At 47.0% G+C, this 14,099-nt stretch overlaps 1 protein-coding gene across 1 annotated transcript; it reads left to right on the plus strand.

Moving 5' to 3' along the window:
- Positions 1-240: 240 nt before the first annotated feature.
- Ddx47 (DEAD-box helicase 47) lies at positions 241-12,556 on the plus strand. Its single transcript, XM_006976531.4, has 12 exons — positions 241-366; positions 958-1,051; positions 3,546-3,734; positions 3,956-4,027; positions 4,205-4,323; positions 4,857-4,928; positions 5,443-5,559; positions 6,616-6,762; positions 7,756-7,893; positions 9,454-9,524; positions 10,536-10,665; positions 12,062-12,556. The coding sequence occupies exons 1-12, from the start codon at positions 280-282 to the stop codon at positions 12,191-12,193; spliced, it is 1,368 nt and encodes a 455-aa protein (XP_006976593.1). The 5' UTR covers positions 241-279; the 3' UTR covers positions 12,194-12,556.
- The last annotated feature ends 1,543 nt before the right edge of the window (positions 12,557-14,099 follow it).

Consider the following 14,099-nt stretch of genomic DNA (forward strand, 5'->3'; position numbering starts at 1 on the left):
AGAATGAGATCCTGCCTCAAGAAACCAAAAAAAGGGAGGGGCAGAGACTTGAATGGCAGCAGAAAGGGATGGCGTGTCATTAGTCACTTTTCTAGGCTTAGTTGCAGAAGCGCACAGACTTCTCACCATTACAGCTCTCCAAAGCCCCACCGATGTGAGGCGCTGCAAACCCAGAGCAGCCAGCAGGGGGCGCGCAGAACGTGCAAGCGAGGAGAGAGAGAAACTACATTTCCCAGCACCGCGTGCGCCGCCGTTCCACTTCCGGAAGGCACAGGCAAGATGGCGGCGTCCGAGGAACACGATTCCGCTACAGAAGCGCTTCAGCCAGCTGCGGAAGAGGAGGAAGCTAAAACATTTAAGGACCTGGTGAGACTGGGTGATGCTGCCGTTTATTTTGCGATGCAGGCCCGAGGCTCCCCCAGGGTTTGGGTACTTTATAGCCAGGCCTGTAGCGTATAAACGCACTTTGGGGCCTGGCTTAGGCTTTCTCCAGACTTAGAAACTCCGGCGCTCGCCACTCCCCCGGGTGCATTTGCCCTGTAGGATGCCGCTGAGTCCGGGAGCCCCCATTTGCCTTTCCACGGTAGTGGTGTCGAGCCGTTTGTTAGCCAGGGTCACTCACGCGCGGTTGGGTCTTCTGACCCGGTCACGAAAGGCAATCCAGCCCTTACGGCTCCTTGCCTCACTTTACACGCGTGTGAATTGGGTACAGCGGCAGCCAGCTGCTGGTCAGAACTGGTTTGGCGGGTAAATGAGACACTCCACGTAGAGCAGTGTCTGCACCGCCCCTGGTGACTGTCTCGTGGGTTCACATAACGTAGGTGCTGAGATGCACAACGATGTCAAGTGTAAGGGGCTCCACATCCCCGGCAGGGGGGCCCCGACAGAGAAAGGCATTTCAAATGGAGGGACGTGAGGGTGTATTCTCTGCTCAAGTGCCGTTTTCTGAATTCAAAGGGTGTCACAGATGTATTGTGCGAAGCTTGCGACCAGTTGGGATGGGCAAAGCCCACCAAGATCCAGGTGGAAGCCATTCCTCTGGCCTTGCAAGGTAGGTTGGAATTCTGGGGGCATGTCGGTACAGATTCAGTGTGAAGTTATGCTCAGTTAAATGTTACACTTTCAAGATCCGGTGCTGGCACATTTCAAGTGAAATAAAGATGGACTGTCTACCCGGGTATGACAGGACTACTTTTCTGAACCGAAGAGGCAGAGGCAGGAGGATAGCTGAAAGTTTCAGATTAGCTTGATCTGCCGGGAGGTGGTGGCCCAATCCCAGCCCTTGGGAGGCAGACCCAGGCGGAACTCTGAGTTCGAGGCCAGCCTGGACTACCAAGTGAGTTCCAGGAAAGGTGCAAAGCTACACAGAGAAACCCTGTCTCAGAAAAACGAGAAGAGAGAGAGAGAGAGAGAGAGAGAGAGAGAGAGAGAGAGAGAGAGAGAGAGAGAGAGAGATATTAGTTTGATCTACATGATGAGTTCCAGCTCAGCTAGGGCTACATAGTAAGACCTTGCCTTAGACAGACAAACAAACAAGCCAAAGCTACAAGAGACAGGGTTTCTCTGTGTAGCTTTGGAGCCTGTCCTGGAACTCACTCTGTAGCCCAGGCTGGCCTCAAACTTACAGAGATCTGCCTGGCTCTGCCTCCCGAGTGCTGGGATTAAGGGCACATGCCACTTCCTCTTTGAGGTTGTTGCCATCCTGAATTTCAGAACAGTATTTTATCTCCTGCCTCTCTAGCTGCTCCGTTTCCTCCCCTTAGCTTTGTAACAGTGACTCTGTCATCACCCTCTTTTCCTCACGCCTAAACAGTTTGGACCCATTGAATTAGAATTTTCAGATGTGAAGCTGGGTGATGGTGGTACACGCCTTTAATCCTGGCACTAGGGGAGGCAGAGCCAGGCGGGTCCCTGAGTTCAAGGCCAGCCTGTTCTACAGCGTGAGATCCAGGACAGTCACCAAAACTACACAGAGAAACCCTGTCTCAAAACAACGACAAAGCAAACAAACAAAAAAACAAACAAACGCAAAGAAGAAAGAGTTTTCACACATGGGACGTGGATGGAGATAGGCATACATCCCTCATAGGTTGTAACTCTGATGTGTCTGTCCCTCGGGAAGCAGTAACCAGGAGAGAGCCACGGCTCCCATGTCTGCATTGCTAGCATGAGTATATGTATGTATACATGCATGCATGCATGCGTCTCTGCACTGGGAATGAGGTGGAGCATGCAGAGGAGGGAGAGCACGGGGCGGCTGAACACAGGCCTTCTAGGGAAAGGGAAAGAATGAGGCTGTGAAGATGCTCCTGGGTCAGTTAGTTATGGAAGTCAGGGACATTTCATGATCTGTTCTTCGGGAAGGTGAGCTCAAGGACTGCTGGCATCAGTATGTCCAGTTGGCTTGTGGCTGACTCTCTGAACCTTCTCTGTATCCAGAATTGTTATCTTCCTCCTAGAATAATTGTTCTGTAGTTCCTACCTCTGTTTTTGGCTTTTGAGTTTCCCATTACTAGGTTGGTCACCCATCACATTTCCTTTTACCCAGTGTTTGTTGGTTTCTGTGTTTGAGGTGGGTCCTTGCTGTGTTGTCCAGGCTGGCTTCAAACTCCTGGGCCCACATGCTCCTCTCTCCAAGCCTCCCGTGTAGCTGGGCCTAAGGTGTGTTTCATCGGATGCACTGTTCAGCTCCTTGCCTCATCCAGGTTTATCTTGCTGAAGAATAGCATCAGTTGTGAAATTCCCTGTTTATCAAAACTTATTGGGGATTTATGAGTTCCTTTCTGGTCTCACTCCTTTCCCATATAATGCCTTTGTATTCAGTCCAGGTGTGGCTTCTCACTCTCCCTTTGTGTGCTGTCTCTTAAAGCCCCGACCCCTTTCCGCATGCAGGGATAGCTGTCCTTCCCTTCTCTGCTTACTTCCAGAGAGAACTTGGAGATCTCTGTTAGCCTGGCATTTGCCTTTATGGTCTCATTATATTTTCTAGGGTCTGTCAGATTAAACATTTGTGTTGTTCAGTGGTTAAAGGTGCCTGCTATTAAAACTCATGACCAGAGTTTGATTTCTGGAACCCACATGGTGGAAGGAGAGAACTGACTCCTACAAGTTGTTCTCTGACTACCATAGCTACACCATGAAATATACATGAATATACAGAGAGAGAGAACACACAAATACGATAAGTTGTTTTTTTTGTTTTTTTTTTTTTTTTAAATTAGCTTCAAATTAAGGCAGGTGTGGTGGTGCATGCCTTTAATCCCAGCACTCGGGAGGCAGAGGCTGGCAGATCTCTGTGAGTTTGAGGCTAGCCTGGTCTACAGAGTGAGTTCTAGGACATCCAAGTCTCCACAAAGAAAACCTGTCTCAAAAAAACTAGCTTCAAATTAAATATATTTTTGTATTTGTCCTGTCATTGGATTTTAGTTTATCTAGGTTTCATTTATTCAGTCTCTAATGCCCAGCACTGTGTCACTATAGACAACTTGGACGGAGCCCAAGGGGCATTTCTTTGTATTAGGGTTTTGTTGCGGTTTCTCCTTCAGGCCGTGATATCATTGGGTTGGCGGAAACCGGATCTGGGAAAACAGGTGCCTTTGCTTTGCCCATTCTGAATGCACTGCTGGAGACTCCCCAGCGCTTGTTTGCCTTGGTCCTCACGCCTACTCGAGAGCTGGCCTTTCAGATTTCTGAGCAGTTCGAGGCCCTGGGGTCCTCCATCGGAGTGCAGTGTGGTGAGTGTCTAAGGAGCAGCAAGCGCCCCGGGTGTCATCACAAGTGGGAAGAGTGGGAAGAGAGGGAGGAGAGCGCTGGTAGCGTGCTGTGGTCTGAGGAGTTGGTGCTGTGGTCGAGCTTGGGCGGCTGGACAGATGTAAGTAGAGATATAGCATTGGCTTTGCGGATGCTCAGTGAGAAGACTGAGAATCACCGTTGTGTGTTTGCTTTGTTTCTGCAGCTGTGATTGTTGGTGGAATTGATTCAATGTCCCAGTCACTAGCCTTGGCCAAAAAGCCACATATAGTAATCGGTGAGTCACTGACAAAGGGAAAGGCCACCATGGCTGAGGGGTTGGAGGAAATCTACCATGTTGGGTGGCACCTGGGGAGTGGACCCTGAGACCTTGTGTAAGTCTCAGGTGTCTTGTTTTATGGGAGTAGATTACTTTCTCATCCTTGGGTCCTTTCTCCTCAACCTTTCTTGGTAGCCACTCCTGGCCGACTGATTGACCACTTGGAAAATACCAAAGGCTTCAACTTAAGAGCTCTTAAGTACTTGGTCATGGATGAGGCAGACCGGATACTGAACATGGATTTTGAGACAGAGGTGAGTTTTAACATTGGTCCTCCCTAGAGCTTCTCTGGTCCTCGTTCAGGCTGCTTTTGGTTCCTTGTGCATCTGTAGTATAGAGCACCTTGTCAGCCTCAGCAGCATGTCCGTGGGTCTTCTGCATTCTTGGTGCCTCTTAGAATACAGTCGGGCCTGACTGCAGAGGTGGGACTTCACTTGGCCTAAGTCTCTTAGGTATGCCTTGGAATGTCTTCACTGTCTTTGATAACCAACTTGACATTGTTTATTTAGTTGAGTAATGTTTATTTTTTGGCCTTTTTCTTAACTTAGCTTTAAATTGTTCTTTGAATGGCATTTAAAAAATATAAAACATCTGGTCTAGTAGCAAGAGTGCAAATGTCTAGTAAATTCTAGCTGAATTTAAATTGTATTTTAAATCCTAAACCTTCTGAGATTTGGCTCTCAGTCCCATCCTTGTGTGTATTTCCCCACCTCCACCCCATCCCAATGCAGAGAATCTACAGGCATCTAGTCTAAATATCAGTGGCTTTCTTTCCTGTGTGCCTCAGGTTGACAAGATCCTCAAAGTGATTCCCCGAGATCGGAAAACATTTCTGTTTTCTGCTACCATGACCAAGAAGGTGAGGTTTGCTTGGACTCCTGAGAATTGATACATGAACAAAGGCAGGTAGGCCTCGGTGAGTTCAGGTCAGGCTGGTCTGTATGGTGAGACCCTACCCACATAAAACCCAAAATTATTAATTAAAAAAAGAAGGAATTGATATACAAGCCAGGTGTGGTAGTGCATACCAGCTATTTGGAGGCCAAGGCAGGAGGATCACAAGCTTAAGGCCTTGTAGGCCACAAAGTAAGTTCAAAGCCAGTCTGGGTACCTTAGTGAGACCCTGTCTCAAAGTAGAATGTCAGACTAGGGCTGGAGATGTAGCTGGTAATAGAGCAGTTGCTAACATGGGTGATGCTCTGGATTCAATGCCTGGTGCACACAGCACACAGTACACACACACACACACAAACACACACACACGGGTGGTGGTGGTGGTGGGGAGTCAGTGTATAACAGCAATAGTGAAAGCACATAACAATAAAAACATCGAGCATTTAGGAATTGATGTGTTGTTCTGTTTTCTTCTTTAGGTGCAAAAACTTCAGCGTGCAGCTCTCAAGAACCCTGTGAAATGTGCCGTTTCCTCTAAGTACCAGACTGTTGAGAAGCTGCAGCAGTATTACCTTTTTATTCCCTCCAAATTCAAGGTGAAGTGTTGACTTTGTCATTGCAGCCATTCCTGGCCTCACCAAAGCATCTGAGAATGTGTCACTCTTGACCAGCCGAGAGCTGCGTGTCCAGCTTGTGTTTATCACAGATAAAGTGAACATGCCAAGAATTCACAGCATTAAACCAAAGTAGAAGCTGTGATGGAACGGCAGAGCGCCTTCCCCCACCCCCAGGCCACCCTTGTGCTCAGTTTTACGTTGTCTGCTTCTTTCATGGCTACTTTAGAAAGACCTTGCTTGGGTGCTGTGTACAGATCTGTGTGGCCTCAGGATGTTGGGGTGCTTGGTTCACAGAGCTCATATAGCTAGCTGGGTGTGGCAGTGCACACCTGAAATCCCACCGCTGGAATCTGAAGCAAGGGGATCACCGTAGGTTCAGGGCCAGCCTGGGCCTCAAAGTAAGTTTTGAGGCCAGTTTGGACCACATAGTGAGACCGGCTACAACCTGGGCATTGGGATTGATCTAGATAGGGAAACTGGGAATTAAGAAACTACAGGCACAGATTAACTGGGGTTGGGTGGGCTGTGCACTCTGACAGAGTCACATCAACAGCAACTGGAAAAGCCAGCGTGTTTATTTTATTATATACATGAGTAGGTTCAGCTGTTCTCTGTAGTGGGCCTGTCGAGGAGCAGTCTCAGGCTGTACACATCCTGGAGGAGGAAGCTGTGATTGACAGTTTTCTGCACACTGTCAACATTGGCACACTGGTGGGTCCCTGAGCCTGACCAGGAAAGGCCTGCTGTTTCCATGGGTCTGGAGCCGTGGGGGCCTTCATGGCCATTTTCTTCATATCAACAACAACTCAGGACAGGACTTCAGTCTGCTCCTTACACATTCTCTCAGGGACTCCTCCGCTCCACACGGATACCCTGTCCAAAACCTAGGGAGTAGCAGGGAAGAAGTGTAAAGCTCAGAGCTGGTGGTTGGATAACTGAGACACTCGTACAAGCTTGGTCTTTTCCTCCATGTTGCTAGGTCTCCCACCCTTCTTCCAGGTCAGTTATGTACCTTGTTTTGGGTTTGTGATTTAGGACACCTATCTGGTTTATATTCTCAATGAGTTGGCTGGCAACTCCTTCATGATATTCTGCAGCACCTGTAACAATACTCAGAGAACGGCTTTGCTACTCCGAAATCTCGGATTCACTGCCATCCCCCTCCACGGACAGATGAGTCAGGTAAAAGTCCTCTGTCAGGAACTGCTGGGATGAGGATTGCAGACCTGCATCAGTAGATTAGTGAGTGCATCAGGACGGAGGGTACCCGTGCCCATTTCACACTCCTGATTTTATGGGCACCAGTGCCCATTGCACACTCCTTCTAATCTATGGGCTTTGATATGTTGCTTTGTAAACTTGCTTTCCTTTTCAGAAGCAGGTTGTTCATACTGAATAGTTCATAGATGCCATGGCTCTGTTGGTAAAGTACTTTCCATGCACGCATGAGGAACCTGAGTTTGAGCCCCAGAAACACCCAGAGCTTTGTGTGGTGGCCTGTGCTTGTAATCCCAGCTGCCTGGAGCTCAGTTTACTGGTTAACCAGCTTAGACTAATTGCTGAGCTTCAAGTCAGTGAGAAATTGTGTCTCAAAAAGAGATTGTCACAACACCTAAGGGTGTCCTCTGGCCTCCCCATACAAGTTCGTGTGTGTACTCATGTGCATCTCTGTATACATGTGAATACACATGTACACAAAAGAACATTTTATAGGCAGTTGTCTGGTTTGTAAGCTGTTGAGTCGATGTATTAGCAGTGATGATTCTCTGGTCTCTTCAGACTGTTAATAACATATTTTTTGATTATCTTTCTGACATGTTGAAAATAGTCTCTGTTTTGTGTTACCTTTTGTGGCCTGTCTTAAGTATTTTTTGTTGTTTCCATATTTGTTTTGACTTGTGAAGCCCTGGCCTCGACTTAAAAGGGAAAACTATATAAAAACATTAATTTTTTTTTTTTTTTTTTTTTTTTGAGACAGGGTTTCTCTGTGTAGCTTTGCGCCTTTCCTGGAACTCACTCTGTAGCCCAGGCTATCCTTGAACTCACAGAGATCTGGGCCACCACTGCCTGGCCCAAAACATTAATTTTTTTATTGTGTTTATATTCTGTGTCAAGTATGCCAGGATTCTTTTATTTTTCGGAATAAAAGTTTCTCATTTCTTTTCCTCATTTCAGAGCAAGCGCCTTGGATCCCTTAATAAATTTAAGGCCAAGGCTCGATCCATTCTTCTAGCAACTGATGTCGCCAGCAGAGGTCTGGATATACCCCATGTGGATGTAGTGATCAATTTTGACATTCCAACTCATTCTAAGGTAGGTCCTCTTGCTGCCTGGACTTTCTAGTTCCAAAATTATTTATTAAATAATGGGTTTCTTGGTTTTTTTTTTTTTTGTCGTTGTTTGTTTTTCCTTAGTTAATATGTAGTGTTTCTGTCCTCTATTAGTTCAGTATCAGAACCTGAGAGAGTGGTGGGATAGAGCTCATTGGGAGAACTCTTGCCTGGCATGTATACGACTCTGGGTTTGAGCTCTAGCCCCAAATAAACTGGGCATGGTAGCACAGGTCTGTCATCTCAGCATGCTAGAGGTAGCAGGAAGATCAGGACTTCAAGGTCATCCCCAAGGACATAGGAAGTTCAAGACCAGCCTGGGCTGCCTGAGACCCTGTCTCAAAAAGCACCAACTGAGAAAGCTCTTGACTGATTTATCCTCACCATTTGCACATGCCTGTGTTTGCAGTTTTGCTGATGTGAGTGTGAAGGTCTCAGGCAGAGTTACTAGACACAGTCCAAGGGGCAAATACAGGATGCTGACCACTCGGTCCCTTCTTTACGGACAGTGGCTTCCGATGCTTAGTGTCTCAGCATTTCTCAGTGTTGGCACTGATAGCATCTGGACTGGTGGATTCTTTGTCTTGGGAGTCGTTGTTTGTGTTCAGTGTGCTTAGCATTCCTCTAGTCTACTTGAGGACACTATCTCACACTCTTCCAGTTGAGACAGCCAAAAATGTCCCCGGGGAGAGGCAGGATCACCCCTGGTGGAACTTTGTTTCTCTTGGCTCCTTGTTGAGCTGCTACAGATAAGTTGCTGTCTCCTTTGATTCTCACAACAACTCTAAGTTTGGGCATTCATTTCTAGCCCTGTACTATAAATAGGAACTGAAGTTCACAGAAGTAGATGTGCAGATAATTGTGTAGGACCCTAGATCCAGTGTTCTACTTCATCCAGTGTTGCCACAGCCATGGAGATAGGTGCTGTGGGTTTGTCTTGGTGTAAGAGAAACAGGCATTGCATGAATTTTGTGCCTCGAAAATGTTAAAAAAAAAAAAAAAGTAGATTGCTCAGCAGATTCCCAGGGCATGTCCTCCATGTTCCAGAGGTCTGTGTTTTCTTTGGAAGGCTTGCAGCAGGACATGGCACACGTCCTTTCTTCCCCCTACCCATTTTTATTTATTTATTTATTTATTTATTTATTTATTTATTTATTTATTTATTTTTCTATTATCAGCTTGATACAGTATAAATTCTTATCCTAATAATGAAATGTTTCATTGAGGCTTGCCCAGTAATTGAGTAAACCCAAAACTTATTATAAGCCACAGTCATCCTAGGGTCCCCCTGCTATATAGCCTCCCTGGTTCTGTGGGTTGCAGTCTGATTGTTCTTTGCTTTATATCTAGAATTCACTTATGAGTGAGTACATACCATGTTTGTCCTTCTGGGTTTGGGTTACCTCACTCAGGATGGTATTTTCTAGTCCCATCCATTTGCCTGCAAATTTCATGCTGTCATTGTTTTTCTCGGCTGAGTAGTGCTCCATTGGCACACATCCTTTCTTACCTGGTCTGAATTGATTTGCCTCTTCTCTTCCAGGATTATATCCATCGAGTGGGGCGAACTGCAAGAGCCGGGCGCTCTGGAAAGGCCATTACTTTTGTCACACAGTAAGTCAGTCAGTCCTGGGACAGGGCAGTGCAGAGACAGAGTCTGTGAGGCACCTGTGTAGACCGTAGGTCAGCCTTGGGTGTCCTTTCTCAGGAGCCATCCTCCCTGTTTTGAGGCAGGGTCACTCTTTGGCCTGGAGCTTGCCAAGTCACCAGGCTGTCTGGCCGGTGAACTCCGGGCTGCCTGTCTCTGCTCCCCTGTGTGCGCCACCTGCCCAGTTTGTTTTTTATGTGGGGATTAAACCCTGAACCCAGGTCTTCATGCTGGCTCTTTAAGCACTTGACCACTGAGGCAGTCCCCCAACCCCCGTTTTCATGTTTCGAAATGGGAACCACTCCCACCTAATAAAGTTTTGGTGGTCATGGTGGATCTGTGTTAAAAACAAACAAAACCAGGAAATACTGTGAAAGATGTCATGTCATGTCGTACAGAAGCACAGGTGGCACCTGCTACTCCTTTCAGGGTCAGAACTGGGAGCAGTGACCTTTCTCTTAATTCTGATGGGCTAGAATAACTATGTATGACTTTTAAAATTTTTTCCCAGCACCATTATGAGCTATCATGTGGGTGCTGGGAATTGAACCCTGGTCCTCTGGAAGAGCAGTCAGAGTTCTTAACCAGCAAACCACCTCTCCCACCCCATTTTACAAGTTTATTCTTTGTCAGTTTCACACACGTATACAGTGTATCTTGATCATACCCTCCCCCAGGTCCCCTCTCACTCACTCCCCTCTTCGCTTCACGTCCTCTTGTTCTTCTGTGTAACCCACTACATCCACTTATGGTGCTGCACATGAGTGCACGTGGACACCTGTGCTGTGACTAAATAACACTGTCGGCAGTTCCCAACTGTCCAGGCACAAAGGTTGCATTTTTACCTGTATTTGAGAAGGAATCCTATATTCAGCATTGTTTAAACTGGCCCATACTCTACTATACGTGACGGCACTGGGCATCGGAAGATGCTGGCTTCGCCAGCCCAGCAGAGCCAGGCAATTTTCCTTCCTCAGGTACGATGTGGAGCTCTTCCAGCGCATCGAGCACTTAATTGGGAAGAAACTGCCTGTCTTTCCAACGCAGGATGAGGAGGTTATGATGCTCACAGAACGTGTGAGTGAAGCCCAGAGATTTGCCCGAATGGTACGCACTGTCTGCTTTCATCAGCTTCTGATGATATATGCTTGCATTTTGTTCCAGATTCGAGATGGGCAAACAAAGGTTGAGGGCTCATGGGAAATTCACCACTGAATCTGGGTTGGTGTAGTCTGACCAGGGTGACCACATTCTCCACTCTTCCGGTGTTGTGTCCTCCCTCCAACCAAGGTCAATCTCAAGGTCAGAAGGCTAGCTGTGGCTGGAGTAAGCGTGGGCATTTTGCTCACCTCTCAGAACCAGTTCCTCCCCTTCCTTGAAGCCTTCGGTATATCCTGAGCACCAGACAAGCTGTGGGAACTGCTGTAGTAGGGGAAGTGGCAGTAGCAGCAGAGAGAAGATTCTAGAGGAAGCCCTTGGAAGTTTTGCCTTCAGGCTTGCTGTGGTTTTGTTTATAAAATTGCTGTCTGTGGTGGGTAAAAACGGTGCACGGCACCCCAGGTTGTCCCTTGGCCTGCATGTGCACACACAAAAAAATGGACACTTCCCCCTACCCCCCAAACACACACACACAAGTGCTTCCTGTAGTTAGGTATAATGGCATATGCCTATAATCCCAGCACTTTTGAAGCTGAGTTGGGGGTCACTGAGAGTTTCAGGCCGGATATGTACTAGGAAAAAATTTTCAGAAAATATAGAAAGCATTAAAGTAATAACTGAAAAGGTAAGTTACCAGGTACCAGGGAGAACCATTGATAGCATTGAGCTAATTTTAATTTACCTAATTATATTTGATTAATAAGTACGTTTCACCAAGTATAAATCCATGTGATCTTTTTTTAGTCGGTTCTTCTCTCCTGTCCGCCATGTGATCTGTTTGCTATTTTTGGATTTTTGAGGCAAGGTTTTTGCTTTGTAGCTCAGGCTAGCTTTGTACTTACTGTGTAGCCCAGGCTGCCTTTAGACTCATGTCTAGCCTCTTGCCTCAGCCTTTTAAGTGCTGGGATTATAGCTGTGCACCACCATGACCAGCACATGGGATCATTCTTTAATGACTACAAAGAATTCCATCACATTCAGGTTACGTGATTTGTATTGATGAATGTTTGGTTTTTTTCCACTGTAACAAGGGCTGTGTGGAATATCCTAGTATGTGTACCTTTGTTTGTTTTCTTAAACTTCTAGAAGTGAAACTGACCAAGGAGTACACATACAAAGTTTGAATTTCCACAGAATGCCAGATGCCCCCTAGAAAAGCTGTGGCAGGTCATGTGACTGGGGCATCAGTACTAGGATCACCATCCTCTTAAATTTGTGCGTTCTTATTTTCATGCTTTGGTCACTGTGTATAAGATTTGGGGTTGATTCTTTTCCTTTTCTTGGTAACCTCTGACCTGAAGGCTGTTAACTCATGTCCAGTCACACCCTTTGTGCTGTCCCGCAGGAGTTAAGGGAGCATGGAGAAAAGAAGAAGCGTAAGCGAGAGGACGCAGGAGAGGATGACGACACCGAGGGCGCTATCGGTGTGAGGAACAAGGTGGCTGGGGGGAAAATGAAGAAGCGGAAAGGCCGCTAACGGCTTCAGAGATAGGACTTGTGCTCAGCTGTGCAGAGAGATGGACAGCAGCAGGGACCCCTCCCCTCCGATCCTGTCCAGAGGCCGCTGGGCCAGCTGGGAGCTCAGTTTCCTCTCCGAGGGTTGGAGTGTCATTGCAGTGGGACACCTTTGACAGTGTTGACCCCGACTGGCTGCTCTCCAGCTTGCATTCCTCGCCTGTGACACAGTGCTGTGTGCTCTTTTGCCTTTTCCACCTGCAAGTCAAGGGCCTGGCTGAGGAGGAGCATCATCTGACGTTAATTATAAAACTTTTACAGACTGGGTGTAAACCTATCTTGCTGTCATTAAGCCTGATGTGGAACAATAATTATTATTTTTAAAGATGTATTTTTATTATTTGTGTGTGTGTGTCTGTCTGTCTGTCTCTGTGTGTGTGCATGCACATACTTTTGTGTTAGTGCCCTCAGAGTCCAGAGGAGTCGGATCTCCCTGGAGCTGGTGGTGAGCCACCTTTGTGGATGCCAATAATCAAAGTCAGGTCCTCTAAAAGAGCAGTATTCAAATTCTTTGGAAACCTTTCTGTTAAAGGGCTTTGTAGCTCTTGCTGACAGGGAGGGACCTGTCCGTGTGGTTACATGACAGATTCATTGGTTGTCCTTAATTAAGGTGAACATCATTTTGTGATGGAAAAAAAAATTGAGAGCAAGATGATGGATGGCTTTGAAAGGGAAGTCCTCTTAAAAGGAAGGACAATGGCCTTCGCATTGGTGAAGCTGCAGAGGGCTTCAGAGCCCAGAATACATTTTCCTGCTTTCTTGGGCTAACTGAGTGGCAAGGAAAACTAGTTTCTTGAATAATTCCCCGTTCCCAGGTGATGAATTGCATCAGTGCATCAGAAAGGAAGGTAATTCTACAGTCTTAATTTCATCTTCTTGTTATTGGCACATGATGTTAGTCTTCTTTCTGTTGGGTGAATTCAGATATGGAGCTGGGACATTCCAGAGGAGGAAGTAGCCCCTGCCCTGGAAGTGTGGTCAAGAGTGTGGGTTGTTGGACATCAGAAACCCCTTTTTGAGCTGCTGGTTCATGAATAGTCTTGAATTCTGAGGGCTTTTACACATGGAAGGTGCCCAATGGTTTTTGTTGACTGTCATGGTTTTATTAAAAGTGTGTGTGGAATGTCAGGGTAGAGATGTCAGAGAATCACTGATGGACACAGACTGAGGGTGAAACTTGGAAAAAGAGATACTTGACATGTACAACTAAGAAAAGTGCATGTTCCAAAGATTATTTTTCTCAAAGAGAAAAGTGTAAGGAGGATATTTTCTTATAGTGTAGTCCAGGGTGGACTCTTCAGACTGTTCATTGCATTGGGGATAGGGCCTGTGTGTGTGTGCATGTGTGCACACGTGCTCACACTGCCAGAAGAGAACACTGGGTGCCGTTCTTTATTCCTCTGCCTGACTCCCCTGGACAGTGTCTCTCTCTGAAGCTGCAGCTAGACTGGCAGCCAGCAAGCCCCAGCAGTCCTCTTGTCTCTGACCCCACAGCTGTGGGGTTAGGTGAACCTGATCACACACCCAGCTTCCTACATGGTTGTTAGAGATCTGAACAACAAGCACTCTTACCCACTGAGCCATCTCCACAGCTCCCCATCCCAACCTTGTGACTGGTATGTGTGTGAGGGTATGCACGTATGTGCTCGTGTGTAGGTCAGGCCTGAGGGTCATCTTCAGGAACACCGTCCACCTCCCTTTGAGGCAGTCTTGTTGGCCTGGAGCACACTGATTGAGCTAGGCTGCTTAGCCAGTGATCCCCAGCAGTGCACCTGTTTCCATCTCCTCAGCACTCGGATTACAAGTGTGTGCTGTGCCTGGCTGTTGATGACTTGTGGGGTTGAACTCAGGGTCCTGTGTTTTCAGAG

This window comes from Peromyscus maniculatus, chromosome 3, assembly GCF_049852395.1.
Source record: "Peromyscus maniculatus bairdii isolate BWxNUB_F1_BW_parent chromosome 3, HU_Pman_BW_mat_3.1, whole genome shotgun sequence".
In the NCBI taxonomy this organism is placed as follows: Eukaryota; Metazoa; Chordata; class Mammalia; order Rodentia; family Cricetidae; genus Peromyscus; species Peromyscus maniculatus.